Source organism: Pyxicephalus adspersus, chromosome 4, assembly GCF_032062135.1.
Source record: "Pyxicephalus adspersus chromosome 4, UCB_Pads_2.0, whole genome shotgun sequence".
NCBI classification, from domain to species: domain Eukaryota; kingdom Metazoa; phylum Chordata; class Amphibia; order Anura; family Pyxicephalidae; genus Pyxicephalus; species Pyxicephalus adspersus.
Window position 1 is genome coordinate 37,510,432 of NC_092861.1, and position 18,584 is coordinate 37,529,015.

Consider the following 18,584-nt stretch of genomic DNA (forward strand, 5'->3'; position numbering starts at 1 on the left):
ATATATATATATATATATATATATATATATATATATATATACATACAAAAATAAATAGTTCACTAGAAATAAATTCAACTTGATAGGAACATAAATATTTTTATCAACGGATTTTACATACCTGGGACAGTCTGACATAAAATGAACACATTTAAAAAATATTATTCCAAATGAGTGCATAAAATAGTGAATGCACAAGAAGTACATCAATACCAAATAGTGAATGCACAAGATGTACATCCTCATAAAACTGTTTACAGTTTACCAGGACTCTGTGTGCTGTCTGTAAACATTCTTGTCTTAAACATGATCAATTTCTAATAGAAAGTTGCATAATAATATGAACTTGCCCAATGATGTTACAGGAATATGTGTTTGCTTTTATCAGCAAATAGGACTTTGAGATGAATATTGCAAAGTAAAGTTAGTGGTAAAGGGAGCGCCATGCCTTATAAATGCTGGTGGCCATTCACTAGGATCTGTTTTGTATATCATTACAATGAAGCTCCTCGTCATACAACTACTCTGTGTATTTTTTGTTGTATGTGTTGTTGGCAAAGACAGAGAATATTTCATTGGAATTCAAGAAATACAATGGGATTATGCTCCTAGTGGGAAGAATATTATTTCTGGAAACCCCATTGATAAAGACGAGTAAGTATTCTTTTAGATATTTTTCACAAATTCTTAGCAAATACTTCCTTCCCTAACCTTCTTAAGAAAAATCTTTTTTTCACTCACTGTTATTATGTATTCAATTTGCATTTTATAGAGCCTATAGTCATGCCACTAACTGTCCACTACATAAGCACATAATATGATGTTCCCATGAAGTCCAACCTAATTTTGGGGAAAGTCCTATAGACACAAGAATAAGTTAGGAGAAGATCTTCCCAAATCATCCAATAGAAGGTTACCTCTCAATTTCTGTTTTTGGTAATCATACAATTTTGGCAAATAGAGATGGCCAGTCTCCCCAGTCGGTACACAGACAGCAGTAAACAGTAGCCCCATTCTATTTTTCTATCCAGAACTGGAACAAGAAAAGATTTTTCTTCAGATACACTGAAATACAGGACAGTATATCATAGTTTTGTTTTGCCCCATTGTATACTAAGAATACTAATTTTTTGTTTTTAACTGACTGCAGCAAAACTTCCATAGTTGTTTGTTGCTGTAACTAAGGTTAAATGTATTGTTAGATTGGTCCTTCTACACAACACAGCAATCCTGGTGTGGTAGTTTGAGCTAGTTCAAAAATATTGGGCCTGATATATGAAAGCTGGAGGAGATATACTATCATGGAAGAACCTGGATGATCCAGCAAACCGGGAACAGATTTCTAAAAAATAATTTTTTATTAGTTGACAAATGTTTTTAATGCTGGACCAGACCCATTTAAAGGTTGCTAGAATACCCAGGTTTTTTCATGATAGTCTATATTTCCCTGTCAAGGAGAGTATTAATATATCAGGCCCATTGAGTTATGAATGGTTAGGCCTATTATTACTGTTTCTGGCCCTGTTGGCAAGATGTCCTGTTATTACTATTTAGCTGACAGGGTCAAGAAGACATAAGAAAATCTCTCAATTTGGGACACAGACAGTGTGTATTGCTAAGCATGCCGTCTTGCCTCAGTGATCCCCATTACTCATATTTCTTTTCCTGGTTTCATGGTAGTGTCCAAGAGACATACTTTAAACACAAAAAATAATTAATAATTTCATTCTGTCACGTATGTATCTCTGCTAATGTTTCATTGCAGGCATGCCAGCATCTATTTACAACAAAGCTCCAACCGAATAGGCAGAGTCTATAAAAAGGCTTCCTATGTGCAATACACCAGTCATACCTATACAGAACAAATACAGAAACCAGATTGGTTGGGATTGTTAGGTCCCATCATCAAATCAGAAGTTGGGGACTCTGTAACTGTCCATCTTAAAAACTTTGCTTCCAGACCATACAGTTTACATCCACATGGAATAGAGTACACAAAGGAAAATGAAGGTAAGATTTTTAATTTAACAATATAATTTTATTAAACCTTCCTTACAGAAATACTGGAGCACCCAGACGACTATCTAGACCATGGAATACTAGAAGTATGACCAAGAGTAGAATAAAATGTATCTGGCATTGCATTAAAATATGTTACACAATATCCTAAATCTGGGGATTCAGCTTCTGCATGTAACTTGATCATATTTACAGGTGCACTATACCCAGACAACACCTCAGGCACAAACAAGATGGATGACTATGTTAAACCTGGAGAATCCCATACTTATAAGTGGGATGTAGTGGAGGACCAAGGCCCATCCAAACGTGATGATGATTGTATTCTCAGGCTATATCATTCGCACATCGATGGCCCAAAGGATGTTTACTCTGGACTTATTGGACCCATGATCATCTGTAAGACAGGTGAGCAATACATTAGTTTGTTTGTATTTTTTTAAATCAGTTTGAGGAGTTCTGCAATGCTCCATGGAGCAAAAAAAAAAAAAACAGTTTGAATTACCCCATTCCACCAAATGAGCTTAAAATATAGCACCCTTGGCATAGTTGTACGCAATACAACAAATTCTGGTTGAAGACCAATTCACCTTCAAGTATTTTTGGATTGCAGATGGAGACTTGTACTTAGCCACCATGTTAACATTTGTGAACTGTATAATTTGATTCTTACTTACCTTACACTCATACTTTATTTAACTTTACTTTACTCATATTTTATTTTCTGCTAGTGAGACAAATGGTGAAACATTAGGCTCATGTTTACATTGCCACCCTTTGTTTTAAAGGGAACAAATTTCAAAATATCTTTTAAATATAGCAATCAAGATATGGAAACCACATACTGCATACCATTCGCAATGTCAATTTCTGTGTCACCCCCTGCTTTCAGCTTGTTCCCTATTCTTCTGACCAGTCAGTGAGCATCAACTCATTACTAGTGAGGTCTTCTTCATGCTCCAACTTCCTGTAAACTTGTCAATAGAAGTTTAATAGTGAAAGGTGATATTGCAGGCAATTATGCCATATACAAGGAAAATGTGTTAAAAGAAAAAGAGTTAAATGCACAAGAAATGTGAATACAATATTTGATGTACCTTTATCATAAATATTTCGTGATTTGTTTTTATTTTGTCATTTTTCAAGGTACCTTGGATAATAAAAAGGAAAAACCTAAGGAATTTATCCTGATGTTTTCTGTGATTGATGAAAACATTAGCTGGTATTTAGATGAAAATATCAAGGCTTTCACCAAAGTTTCTGAAGTAGATAAAGAAGATGAAGACTTTCAAGAGAGCAATAAAATGCATTGTAAGGCTTCTATTTTATAACATATTTGATATTTATCTAACCGCTAATTTTTACCTTGCTTCCACTTATACTTTAGGCCAAGGCTGCGGCCTCCTGTCCTTTTATTCTGTACTCTTCAACATCCTCTAGCACTTCTTCTGCCTTACAGACTACACCGCACCAAAGATTGGTTGGGAATGTGTAGTTTACCCTAGATTTTGTGGATAGAATGGAGAGAGTTTAAAACACCCATGCCGCTATGGAGCTCCATTACAGAGATTTGCCCTTGCTTCTATTTCTATAGCTGCAATAGTGTCCTTTACAATAATTATAACCCATACACATTGCAGCACTACTCTGCTTAGCTGAAAAAATATTAGTTCTGTTTTTATAGCTGTTTCAGTACCGTGGATGCGGGGCAAACTTGATTTTTGTTTTTTGGAAGTAAACTTGCCTTGGTGCTGTACTTGTGGCCCTTTTAACATTGTAATCTGTGTTTGTACTGCTCCTTATTATTTACCTCCTTTTTAATGTACTAAATTAGTTTAAAATATGATTAATATTTTTAAATGCAATCCATTCATTCAGTTTTTTTCTGTCTTGCAGCCATCAATGGGTACATGTATGGGAACCTCCCAGGCCTTTCTGTATGTGATGAAACCAATGTGAGGTGGTATCTATTTGGTATGGGAAATGAGGTGGATGTGCACTCAGCATACTTTCATGGCCAAGTATTAACATATCAGAGATTCCGTGTGGATACTCTCAGTCTCTTCCCTGCATCCATGGTTCAGGCTTCTATGGTTACTAAAAACCCAGGAAAATGGCTTCTCAGCTGTCAAGTAAATGACCATTTAGAAGGTATGTTAAGTTTAAATGGTTAGAAGAGAGATAACAAGAGAGACTTTCCCAATAAATGGGAGGCATTAGGCCTGGTTTATAAAAGCTCTCCAAGGCTGGAAAGGATACACTTTCATCAGTGAAGTTGGGTGATCCAGAAATCCTGGAATGGACTTCTTCAAAGTTGTTTGCTATTTGCTAGCAAATGTTTTGAATCTTGGACCAGATCCATTCCAGGTTTCCTGGATCACCCAGCTTCACTAAAGAAAGTGTATCCTCTCCAGCCTTGGCGAGCTTTAATAAATCAGGCCTATTATGTACCATTCTATTATTTTATAATACAGCATGATGTTCTTTTACAGGTGGAATGCAGGCCCTCTATGAAGTAAAAAACTGCACAGCAAAAAAGCCCTGCACTTTTTATACAAAGGTTCCACATTATTACATTGCTGCAGAAGAAATAATCTGGGACTATGGACCAACGTCAGTTAACCAGTTCACTGGGCAGAAGTTAGATGATCCTGAAAGGTAGGGTAATGTATGTATGATGCAACAAAGATATCATGCAAGTCTTCAAGACCTATGGCCCACCAATGCACTAGCATTACATAAGCAAATGTAAGCATTCCATAGTATTCCAAGTATACGTGAGAGAGTAAACAGGACATTATTGGCACTGGGAATGTCACACTGCATTTCAGAGGTATTATTAGAACTGGAGTGAATTCTCAGAAATCTCATGTATAGTTTTACAGATAGATGATGCAATATACGCTCACGGTAACAGGATACATTACATGACAGGTATTGACACACATGATTTCCAATCTCTGTTATCTTATTGTCACAAGGACATAGGAAAAAGCAAATACTTTCCAAAATGTGTCAGCTTTGATCTTTCTCCCAGTTACATGAAGAGAGCATGCGAACAGGCAGAATCTCTGCAAAAGTAAAGGTATTAAGAAACCAGGCAAAAACAAACATTTAATTGTATTCTTCAAAGGATTTCTCTGCACCAAACACTATTTCAAATATAGATATTATCCTGTAAAAGTAGCAGTGACATCATTACATAGCAGCACAAATACTAGGGAGAGAGCGGAGCTGTGGGTGTGTTCTTTTATTAGGAGTGTGTTCTTTTATTAGGTCCCGCGTCGTCCCAGTGTCTGTCTTCGAGCCAGCGCCCCAGGTGCTGCCATCTTCTCCTCTTCTTTTGGGTTCTTCTTTCTATGTCCCGACGAAGGCGTGAGATTGGGTGACGTAGTTTGGGTAAAGAACTTGCCAATCTCACTGCACCTGGGCAGAAGGAGCACCCAGAAGTCGTGATGTAGGTATCCCGGGAGGCTCTGCGCTCCCATTCATTCTATGCGATCCAGAACTAAGGAGGCGGTGCTGCACCCTTTTTTTTTTTTACTTGCACTTAAAAAAAAAAACAAACAAACAGAATTTTTACCTTACATAAAATAGTTGTCTACCCTTTTATGTAATGTGAAAATTCTGAGTTTAGGTACACTTTAAGACATACAAGTTATTTTAAAGGATTCTCCATGCTAAAAAGGTTTGGCTAACACTAGGTTAGAGCCTTGTGGTTAATTTCTCTCTGAGTCCCTGTGTTGTGGTATTTATTTCTAATAGTTCCTGTTAAGAAATAAAGCCATAAGTGGAGTGGTGAATGGTTAGAACATGATAATGTTTGCACCCTGTCTATACCTTTCTGTCCCCGAGATGGCCAAACCCTCCATTTCATGTTTAAGTGCCATGGGCTCTGGAAGTGAAGGAAAATCTCCTGGGAGGGGACACAAACATGCTCAAATTTTGGGAAGAGCCAACAACTATAAAAACATGGCAATGTTTGCGTGGTAATTATTTTGCTTCTTTACAAGATGGTGTTTTTGATCCAATTGGAAGAACATTCTATTCACTCTATGGGCATTTTCACCTGCATTGTATCATATTCATTTACTGGTAAAAAAAATAAATGTCTTACAAAATGAATTTTGTTTTAAATTAATCAGAGGGCTAATCATAATCATAAAAATAAGTTGTTCAGTCCTGAACTTATAATATTTTGTTGATGTTAAATGATCTTTGATTTTTTTCATATTTTAAAGTGAATCAGCAACATTTTTTGAGCAAAATGACATGAGAATTGGAGGAAAGTATAAAAAGGCAGTATATAGAGAATATACAGACTCAACTTTCACAACACAGAAACCAAGATCCAAAGAGGAGGAACATCTTGGAATTCTGGGTAAGTATTTTATAAGACTTTATTTACTTAACAGCGGTTCTTTCATGCTGGAGAAATTTAAAACACCAGTGGCAGCTTTTTACCAAAAGATAATTATATTTCAGGGAACCACAACAGCTAAAATAAAAAAATAATAAAAAAAAACTCTAAATAACTTATATGTACTGGTTTTGGTGTATGGAGTGTGATGATGACATTTCTTGTTATCCATAGCAATCAGTGAAGGTTAAATGGTTTATATTCAAACTTGGACTATAATATAATTGGAAGATGAATAATTGCCATATCAAGTACTTTTACCTGAAGTATTCATTACCTGAACCTCAAAAGCTTGATTTTTATCATTGCATTTTCTATTCTCTACACTTAAGACTTTTTGAGTTACCTAAATATGGTTCTAGGAAATTAAAACTCAGGGTAATATAAAATAAAATAAACTTTTTTGTACTGAGTTCTCTAGTGTGTGAAGAAATAAAATGTGTATAATATTGTACATTCTGTTCTGCTCAATTAATAACTCTAAGGTATTTAAAATAGTTTTAGTAAAAGTAAATAAAAACGTTATAGTTAGTGGTTCCTAAAATTTTCTAAATCCAAATCTTAAATGTGCTGCTATATATGTCCGTATGTATTTAAACTAATAACGCTGTCTCCATTAATAGGGCCTATAATTCTGGCACAGGTAGGAGAAATTATCAAAGTTACATTTAAGAACAAAGCAAACCACCCATACAGTATCCAGGCCCATGGAGTGAGCTACACAAAGGAAATGGAAGGTGCTGTCTACAAAACAGGAGAGGATTCTGAAGGTGACTGCAAACATTACAAATACGTTTACTTCATAACATGCCTATGTTTTCTGCATATCATTATGCAATCACCAGAGCACTGGATAACATTTCATAATTCAAATGCTACCACATAGACATAACAAAATTCAAAGTATAAAAACCAGTATTGTCAGCAGGGTAGACCAGTCAGAGTTGAATAGCAATTCCAACCATATCAAGCTGATCTAAACACTATTTGCTGCTCCTTGAATGTATAGGAGAAAAGTACTGGCAACTGTGAAATAAGAAATACATTTACAAAAGTGCAATAGGCCAAACCTTTAAATTATCCTTCTTCAGATATGTATGCACCATAATGACATTTCCCAACTAAAGACAAGAAGTGAAGATGCCAAAGATCAGGCAACATTTAAAGAGATCAAACACACATATATCTGTCACATGTTGGTCCAGAATTACTTTATATCTACTGTCTGAAAGTGGCTAGTGTGGAAACATGCCAGTGTTTGTATGTAACTCCACAATCTCTCTTTTTGCCAGTGACCATATGCAAAACTAGTATTTAGGTGTGTAAAGTAAGAGTTTTAGATAGCATGTGCTTTACCTGAGATTGGAAGCAGTACATACCATTGCTCTTAAAAATGTAAACTTAAATAGGTCTCTAAAGGTTCTTATTTATCCAGGTCGTTATATATCTAGTAGTAATTAGTTTAACTGTACTTGTTTATGTAAAATTAAAGATGTGTTGCAGCCATCCAAGCTGCTTCATCATCAGAACTGCTGATTTAGCTTGACAGGTTACAAAATGTCTTCAACAAGAACAAGTTCAGCTGAATATGACTAGTGTTGGTGTTTGAATTTGGGTTGTCTTTATATTCGACCCGAATATGGCTGTTCGAATTCGGATAGACCTGACCCAAAAAACACGGTATTCGACTGTAAAAATTTCGGGGAAAAAATGTAAAAAATGTGTTTTCCCACAATGGCATTACGATTCCCCCGGCTGTGCAGTCGTGGGAATCCTGCTGTCATTGCGGGATCTCGGGGCACTAAAGGTAATAAATAGGGACTTGTGCCCATTCATCACCTGTAGTGCCTTGTGTTCTTGGATAGAGAAACTCTATCCAAGAACACATAGTACAGCGCTGCAACAGAAATCGTTGTTGCCGCGCTGTGCTATTACTATGTGTTCTTGGATAGAGTTTCTCTATCCAAGAACACAGGGCACTACAGGTGAGTTTAAATGTGACTCACGTTTCAGAAGTTCCACTACAATCTTCAGGCACTACAGGTGATGAATGAGGACTTGTCCCCATTCATCACCTTTAGTGCCCTGTGTTCTTGGATAGAGAAACTCTATCCAAGAACACATAGTACAGCGCTGCATCAGCGATCCCTGTCCCTGCACTGTGCTACTACTATGTGTTCTTGAATAGAGTGATCAAATAGCTGTTGAATCGAATAGTGAGATATTCTACCAACACTAAATATGAGTACTCCTAAATGAACTCTAATATAAAAAAATCTGAAACTATCAGAAGCCTAAATTAGAGCAAAAAAAAAATTGTGATCAATCAAACTTTGCATTTTTTAACAGAAGACAAAACGATCAGGCAGGTAAGTGTGTTTTATCACCTGTCCCTTTCTGCAATAAAGACCTTTTGAGCAAATTTTTATACTAGAGCTTTAGTTCTGCTTCAAGCAAAGCTCACTGAGAAAGAAACATTTTGGACTTTGAGGTTTCTGAGTTCCATCCTATCAGTACACTGTTGTGATTTTTATGTCCTTTTATTTTTCATGCAAGGGTATTGTGGATAATTTGGCTTACTAATGTTTTTCCTTTTCAGAAAAAGGTCCATCTGGGAATCATAGTGAACACTCTCATGTGGCTCCGGGTGACACAGTCACATACAGATGGAATGTTCCTGACAGCGTTGGGTCTACAATTAATGACCTAAACTGCTTACCATGGCTTTATTATTCTTCTGTAGACGTAGTCAGAGACACAAATTCTGGCCTTGTTGGTCCCCTGTTAGTGTGCAAGAGCCTAATCGATAATAAACAGGTATATTTGGGATTTTATATTTCACATGCACTCTAGTAAAAACCACAAGGATAAAATTTTGTTATATGATCACAACTTCATAAGCTAAATTATTTATGTAAGGAATGTTATCTGGGGCAACACTTTATGACAAAAGTAACTAAACTAAAGGTCAGGACTGGATTTACTATTAGGCACCATTGGCTTGTGGCTATAAGCTGCAGAAACTGAGACAGTTGTTCCCCAAATAGTTATCAGATTATATTTTTCCCATTATCAGTACATATACAGTTATCTCATACAAGTTAACATACACTGACAGTGACATAAGAACTGCTCTGTGTAAAATAGGTGACCCTAACAGAAATGTAGATGGCAATCCTTGTGCACCTACAGGATCCACGGATGGAAATGTGACTTTGTAGAAGATTCTACATGGCGGCTAGAGTAACAATGATTTCAAGTTGTATGAAAGGACTATTTATTTCCTTATATTTTATTGGTATTGTAACAATATTGTAATTTGTTTTTGTGTGTTTTTTTTACTTATCTTCTCCTCAATTCTGTGGTTCTCATCAAGGAAATCCTGCAGGTTCCATGAGTTTAAAAGATTTCACAAAGGGTGCTGGTGGAGGCACATATCTGGTTTTGTACATGCTCTAGACTAGGCATCATTAGTGGGAATCTATGAATGTAAATGAACACGTGCCTGTTCTTGTGCACAGAACAAGTATGCGTGCTTCAACTACTGCCCTGTGTGGAATCCCACAGCCGCTTGGCATAGGTGACAAGGGTATCCCTGGAGACATCAGGATTACCTGTAAATCTTTCTCACAAGAACCCCCAAAGGGAGAATGTAATTTTTTATGTGATTTAAAATAAAGCACAAAAGAAATTTAAATATATATATTTTTTAATGTAAGTTTAATGTATGGTGATAGGCCAGCTTTACCTTCAGCCTTCTGTTTTGCTCAGTTGTACATGTTGTTCTTCTTCTGTACTGAAATTACCTAATGTGACTTTACTGCATGCTATAAAGTACTTACAGTATAAAAAAGCTGCAACACGTCAGATAGAGTGCTTATTTTCTTGACGAATGATACAGCTAGACATTTTCTTCCCAATTTCAGTCATTGGATTTCATTTTTTTTCCATCATGAAGGCTCATCTATTTTTTTCCATCATGAAGGCTAAATATCACATACCTAGAGTAGTCTACATGAGGCAGGGGATTTGTGATATTTTCGGGAAGCTATTAATAAGTAGCTGGCTAAACCTCATCATTGACCCTATGTAGTTTATTTCTGACAAGTGAAATCTCACTTTTTGCAGAGAGGTGTAGCTCACAATTACTTCATGATGCCTGCTGTATTTGATGAGAATAAGAGCCATTACTTACAGGACAACATCAACCTATTTACAAGAAAGCCACAGTCTGTGGACACAGAAAATGAAGATTTCCAGGAGTCCAATATGATGCACTGTAAGTGTTCAATTACTAACATTTGATCTAAAATCTTTCTCTCAGTTTGAAAAATATCTTCATTTTCTTTTAACTCTACTAGATATGATAGTGCATGAAGCACTGGTTATATTTTTAGTTAGGCACTTATACATACAATAAATATCCATCTAAAACAGGGGTGTAGTGGGGCAAGCACAGGTGGGAAAGCCGTGCCCTCATTTTCTTCGAGAATGGGCACGTGTACCCACTCTTATTTTGCCAAAATTTTTTGGTGGTCCACGGCTCTGGCTGGTCTGCCCCCCCATGGGGCCAGAAGAAAGGACCCCGCTGGGGGGGCGCGCATCGGCCAGAGCCACGAACAATGTCTCCCATATGGAATTGCAGGCTCAGGGCGGTGGGTGGGTTGTCTCCCTCAACAAAACCCGCCCACTCTCCTATCGCAGGTCCGAGCAGGCGGGTTCTGGTATCATGACATCACTCTGGGTGAAGTTTCCTCCCCTTTGAGTGACATATAAGCAGGGGGGTAGTGGGGGAGCACGTTTAGATAACAATGATGAGCATGCGCGCTCGCCATGGATAGTGCCGTGCCCCCTCTTCTTTTTTTAGGACTACACCCCTGATCTAAAATATGTTTTTATTATTTTCACTATTTCAAGCAATAAGCTATTCTACAAACAAAATTGGTAATGAATTAGCATTTTAACTTACAATATATGTCAGCAAATATCAAAGAACCATAGGTGGTAACCCATCCCATAGTATAGTGAGATGAGCTGCTGAGAGAAGCATCTGAATTCCTTCACTGCTGTGAAGGATATAGGTGAATTTTGCCACAATGCCTGCTGCCACAAAGGTCAGTAAGAGCTACCAACAATAATGCATAGTTAGATCATAAACTATTTAGAAGGAAAGCAGAAACAAAGGGCAGAACCAGTAAAAAAGCATTATATAGCTTACTGTTTGTTCACTTGTCAGGAAGTGTTTGTTTTCTTAGCAATTAGAAGCATTTTTCTATTCTCCCTACATCAAAGAATCATACAACACACTTCCAGTTGGTAAAAGATCTAAGCTCCAATACTTTTTTTTGTAAAACGGAATCTGTTTATAGGGGTAATAATGGAGTAGCAAATATAATAGAGCAGAAGGAAAATGTAACATAAATTTCTGATCATAGGCATAATTATGATGATCATTATAAATATATAGGAAAAAATATATTTGAAAGTTTCCCATATGATGTTTATATGGATACCTGAAGGATATGTTTTCTTTTATACACTGTTTGCAGCTATCAATGGGTACATGTATGGAAATCAGCCTGGCCTGGATATGTGTGTAGGAGATTCAATACGCTGGCATATGCTGGGTCTTGGTACAGAAGTTGATATTCATGGAATCCATTTTTCAGGAAACACCATTAAAGTGCGTGACACCAGAAGAGATGTTGCAAGTTTATTTCCACACATCTCATATTCTGTAATAATGACACCAGACAATGAAGGTTAGTTCATAGAAAACTGTAGTAAAATATTAACTGTTGGAATGTTAAAACAAAACTATCATACAATGAAATAGACTCTGCACATATGAGCTATCCATCACAAGTATGCAATCCGTATTTAATGTACAGTGCCGCATAGTAAAATGGAGTATTATAAACAGTTATCTAATAAATGATGGACAGTTACAAAAGCAAGCTATGCACCCACATTGCAGTGCACCACAAAATGCATGCCAATGAAAGTGTCAAGTTTTGTTAAAAAGAAAAGGTCAAGCTTGTTCACAGGTATGGTTGTGACGCTATATGGTTTTGCTTCACAACAGAAACCTAGCTATCTACGGTTGCATTGCCTTTTGTCCTAGCAGGTTACAGCAAAAATGTTTGTTCAGGGAATATGTTAAGTTAGCAACCAACTGGCAGATGCTGAAAAGTATCTGGGAGCACAGGATCCCCCATTAACACTTAGAACAACCTCTAATGCCTACAATCATTGTCTTCATTTTGTTTCATTAGGTTTCATTGTTATGTGACATTAGGTAGTGGTAGATTGGCTAGCAGGTGGTATAACAAATCTGAAACTGCTGCAAAACAAGTGAACAAGTTCATGTGATCATATTTCATTGTAAAATACCTAATCACATGCAAGGATTTGTGCTATATATTGGATGATAAAAGTCAGCACAGGTTTCAACCTAAGTGAAAATTACATGCGCATGTTTCAGAGCACTTTTAATATTTAAAACGCCTAACCTAAAGTAACCTAAAACAATTGTTAAACATCTTTAAAATAGGTAAATCATAGACCCGTCATCAAAGTCATTTACTTTTTTGCATTAAAATTTGAATTTTTAATAGCAGTTTATAGTACAATGCATTTATACATCATTGCATAGATAATATTTATCCTAATGTGTGTGGAGTCTAGCAGAACCATTGTGTTCTTCCTTGCAGGGGTCTTCAATGTGGAATGTATGACCACAGACCACTACACCGGAGGAATGAGACAGCACTACAGGGTAAAGTCATGCACTGAACAGAAGACTCCATTTCAGATATATCGCATGAAGACATATTACATTGCAGCCGAGGAAATAGAATGGGACTATGCTCCAAATCGCACCTGGGAACGTGAGTGGCTTTCACATCAGCCTGTGAGGTAATGACAGTTAAGTCTTAGAGTTTACCCAAGCGTTGTAGTTTAAAGTAGATTTTTAATGAGGACAGATTAGTTTCTTGATCTAAAGGGATAATTTCACTAAAACAAGAAGTATACAGCTATTTAGTAGAATAGCAGAAGGACTATATTTTCATCTTTGTTTCATGTTGTTTAAATGCTTCTGTAGAACATGCTGTGTACAGCAAACAATAAAAAACAAAAACAAAAAAACAGCACATTGCAAAACAGGTCAGAAGAAGCTACCGATCTGAACAGCTTTGGGCATTATTCAATGTAAGTCAATAGGATTTTATTATCTCTGAGGTGTGCTGCATAGTTTACCCATGAACAGTGAACAAACTGTTCTGGTGTACTTTAAAAAAAGTGGGAAAGGAAAAAAAAAATAGGAAAGAAGTCTTCCCATTTACAGAAATACCAGAGTAGTTAGGGCTGTCATTAGTGGTTGTAGAGGCTTTTTTTGGCAGGTATTGCATTTCCTGTCTTAAGCCGCATACACACTTTTACAATCCTTTCCAACGATAAGAACCGCATGATGCATGAACTAGTGGTGTACATACAGCTCCGTTCTGCTCTATTGAGAGAGGAGGGGAAGAGAGCGACGGAGCGGCACCCAGCTGCGCGCTCTCCCCTTTTCCTTGCATTAGGATCGCTCGTCGTTCATTGTCCGCCAGGACGGATTCACGGACGATGAACGACGCGGGCTGTACACACGTCAGATTCTCGCCGGATAATCGGCTCAGGGCGGATATCGGGCGAGAAAAATTGAACGTGTGTACGTAGCTTTAGTCTTGGGGTGTGTGTCACATGGAATCTCATGCTCACTGCATTAGCTGTTTTAAGCAGTATTTATATTTGTATTTGAAATTGTTTGTAAAGTTTGTTATTTGTTTTTATGTATGTGTGTATGTCTATATGGTATACAATAAATGCCTTCATATTGGGACTGGATGGTTCTTTAGGTTTTGGATGTTCTAACCAATGTGTCTGTCATAACATCATATTTCTTATTTCTCCCAAAGCTATGGTGATGCATTTTTGAATAAAAGTCGAACATCTATTGGTTCAAAATATAAGAAAGCTGTATACCGGGAATATACAGATGACACCTTTACAACACACAAAGAAAGGCCAGAAAATGAAGATTACTTAGGAATTCTAGGTAACAAGATAAAACTGTTTGAGGAATATTTTCCTTTGTAAACAAAATGTTTTAAAGCTGAAGACTTTTGGAACAGTTCCCAAACGTTTTTTAAAGGGGTGGGGGGGAACTGTTGTATTCTAAACTTGCAAACAGATTTTTAAAAGGTGGTCATCTTTTATTAAACCTAGACTTACTGCTAAGTCTCCTTCAACCTCAAATCAGAAATGTCATACCATAACATTTATGGGAAATACAAAAACTGAAATACACAACAGGGACCATGTATGAAAAAACAAAATGAAATGATTGGACCTAGGTACACTACATTTATTTTATTTCTTGTCATGTCATACCTTAAACAAAGTATGTGCCATATAACTTGTGCAGCCATCTTTTTCCTCAAATGAAAAAAGAGGATATCATGGCCTGCAAATTCAGTTCATATAATAAGCGTATCAATCCAGTGCACTGTGCACTGTCAGCAGTCTAATAACCTTACAATTTAGGATCAGTGATCAATGTCAGCTATATAATATTATTATTATTATTATTATTATTATTATTATTATTATTATTATTAATAAACAGTATGTATATACCGCCAACATAATACGCAGCGCTGTACATTAAATAGGGGTTACAAATGACAGACAGACACAGACAGTGACATCAGAGGAGAACCCTGCCACAAAGAGCTTACCCTGCCCCGCAAAGGTGGGGAAGCAGCAGAAAAAGGGGGGATATGGATTGGTAGGTGAGTAGTGGGGGTTTTAAGAGACGGAAAGAGAGTAAAACAGGTAGGCAAGTTTCAAAAGATAGGTTTTGAGTGCTCTTTTAAATGAACAGAAAGTAGGAGCAAGCCGAATAGGGCATGGAAGACTATTACAGAAAGTTGGGGCAGCTCGAGAAAAGTCTTGAAGTATGTGACAAGGTTTTGAGTAGGGAAGTCATTAGTAAGTCATTGGAGAACCAAATATTAATCTTTGCCCATAACAAGAATCAGTGCACGCTTTGCTATAAAGTAACCTAGCCCCCCATCTTCCCCATCCAGAATTAGTATACTCTTATCCCTATAATATAACCCATAACCTGTAACCTCAAAACACACAAAGTCTTAGCAAAAACTAAAAATCTCTTCCTTTGGTGGTGCTGGAATTGGTCTCAGCATGTCGTCCACTCCTAACATGCTGAAGGACTGGTTTAAAAAGCTTTCTGGGTTCAGTTTGTTTTAAGGACCCCTAGTTTACAACCACTGATACACCCTGCCTGAAACCCTCTTGTTCCTTATTATATAATACATACTCAAACACAAACCATTCTTTCTTTCTGTTGACCATGGCATCCAAGGTTCCAGCACAGGGGACAGTCCTTATAGCTGCATTCTACAGCACTGGTAAAATATATTACATGACATGATATGGGCATTTGTGTTTTAATCTTTCTAAAAAAGATTTTTCTTTCAGGACCTCTAATAGTAGCAAATGTTGGTGAACAAATTAAAATTGTTTTCAAGAACAAAGCCAGTAGGCCCTACTCAATTAGTGCACATGGAATTAAACCACAAAATAATGATGTAAAAGCTACTGAACCTGGTAAGTACAAATCTCAAAGACAAAACATTGTTAGTGTAAATGTGCAACCCAAAAATTATGTAAACAATGGACTTTTCCTATAATATAGTAAATATCATTTTTTTTATTTTTATAAAAGCTTATCTATATGATTTTTAGGTAATGTGGAGACATATACATGGATAGTACCAGAAAGGTCTGGTCCTACCAGGCAGGAAGAAACATGTTTGACTTGGGCCTATTATTCCACCGTTGATCAAATTAAGGTAAAATTTATTTTACAGTGAAATCCTTAACTGATTTGTCTAAGTTTCCCTTCTAGTCTTTGAAATGTCAGTTCCAGTTATTGGCCCTGGACCATTGAAAAAAATAGATAATACCTATCTGCCTTTTATAATGTATAGGAAAATTACTTATACAGGTAGTCCTCAGGTTACATATGAGATAGGGGCTGCAGGTTTGTTCTTATGTTGAATTTGTATGTAAGTTGGCTACATTACAGCCATTACAGGCCACTATAATAAATGCACTTAACAGAGGCAATAGATGTAATATAAGAAGTAGTAGTAAATCAGTAGATAAAGAATGTAGGCACTTACAGTCAATCTTGATTTTGTCAATAAATGGTAAGCTTGATCCTACCAATTTTGTATTCGTACTCTAAAACAAATTAGGTATATTAATATTCTTCTTATTATTATATTAAATGATATAGTTTAGTATAAACAGGATTTATATATCGCCAACATATTAAGCAGTGCTGTACATTAATTAGGGATATAAATATTTATATATAGTTTTCAGTCTCTCAGATATCTTGAGTTGAGTTGGAAAAAAAATCCTAACTTGGCAAGTGCATGAGAACTTTGTTACTTTGAAATGTGCTTTCCATGTGCACCTTACTTTTATAAATGAATTGAATCTTTTGCCATTGGTTGCCACTGTCACTATTACCAACCAACAGTTTAGGTCTGTTGAACAATCAACTCTGAAGAGAGAGACAGGGCCTGATCTATTAAAGCTCTCCAAGGCTGGAGAGTATACACTTTCATCAGTGAAGCTGGGTGATCCAGCAAACCTGGAATAGACCTGGTCAAGGATTCAAACTATTTTCTAGCAAATAGAAGAAGAAAGAAAAAATGGATTCCAGATTCACAGATGAATGTGTATCCTCTCCAGCCTTGGAGAGCTTTATTAAATCAGGCCCAGAGTAAAAGCCAGCAGGCTAAATTTAGGTGGATTACTTAAAGTAATGATACTGTTCCCCAACATGGGAAACCCATGAATGAATATTTTCTGTTCATGTTTTTGGAGTAAATAGGAGGGGATAGAGTGCCCTGAAATTTGAACTAAAGTTGAGAAAAACTCTATGCAAGGAGTGTGTTAGATGCTAAACCCTCACTATATGTATATTATTAAATAAGGTAAAACTAGCCCGGAAAACATGTTTCTGAAAATTAAAATACAAATAGCAAGTAGTTCCAAACAGTAAAAATAGAATTAAAAATTGCCTAAATAAAAGCAGAAAGTATTTTATCAGTAAAGCTGACAAATGATATCCACCCTTCTAGTACAATGGCAAAAAACAGGCATGCTGGGAGTAGAGTGGGTTTATCCTAGGCTGGCCTAAAGTTTTTTTTGTTTCTTAGTGTTGAATTGTGCTGCAGTTGTACCTCTCAATGGAGAAGAAACAAATAAGCTGAGCACTGACATGGGTGAATATTAAATCCGTTTCAATGATTAGATGTTGACTGGCAAAAAACAAAGACCCTTTCAATGATAACTGCTCAGTTATGTCTGAATGCATGCATATGCGAGTACTGGTAGTCCCAGAGATAAGTACATCCCCCATACAGATGACTCTTACATACGAATGGGGCTTTCCTGCTTGCCGTGTGCAGGATGGAGGCTTGATGGGGAGAGGGGGCGGTTCACATCACTTGCAAAACAAAGCTTTTGGTTGTCACTCTTTAATGACCAAGACAAACTCTGCAGTTATTTCTTTTTGCATATATCAAAGCACAGCTTGCTCCAGAAGGTAATAAATGTTATCAACTCTAAAAAGTTTGTTTTTTTGGCTTTGTATATGATTTACTCACAGTGAGGATTTTATACAGTAACTGACACTACGCTGCCAAATAATATGTGGACTTCCTGGAGTGGAGCCTAAGATGGTGGCTGTGAACTAACAGAGCTCAAGCAGAACGAAATACAGTAAGGCACAGTACACCAGAAGTGTACCTGACTGAAGGGAGACAGCAAAAGATAAAGCAGGGGACACAGGTAAACTCTCTGGACACATCAGCTGGATAGATTGCTGATTTAAATCTAATATTCACTTTTATACTGGCACTGGTGAGTACTGTATTCCTGCTTACCCTCAAGATTTACAAGATTCCTGCCAGATTTAGAGTTTATTTATGACATTCAAGAAGTCCAGATTTTCTCCTATCTCTGTACCAGTTAGGAATACAATTTTTCAATAGTTACTTCT

At 36.7% G+C, this 18,584-nt stretch overlaps 1 protein-coding gene across 1 annotated transcript; it reads left to right on the forward strand.

Moving 5' to 3' along the window:
- The first annotated feature begins 461 nt into the window (after positions 1 to 461).
- LOC140328359 (ceruloplasmin-like) lies at positions 462 to 16,401 on the forward strand. The gene is made up of 15 exons (XM_072407890.1): positions 462 to 654; positions 1,766 to 2,010; positions 2,215 to 2,427; positions 3,166 to 3,330; positions 3,916 to 4,170; positions 4,512 to 4,677; positions 6,261 to 6,400; positions 7,063 to 7,209; positions 9,039 to 9,256; positions 10,568 to 10,718; positions 11,989 to 12,201; positions 13,153 to 13,357; positions 14,398 to 14,537; positions 15,983 to 16,111; positions 16,250 to 16,401. Exons 1-15 carry the CDS (start codon positions 500 to 502, stop codon positions 16,375 to 16,377), a joined length of 2,670 nt encoding a protein of 889 aa, XP_072263991.1. The 5' UTR covers positions 462 to 499; the 3' UTR covers positions 16,378 to 16,401.
- Positions 16,402 to 18,584: the final 2,183 nt, after the last annotated feature.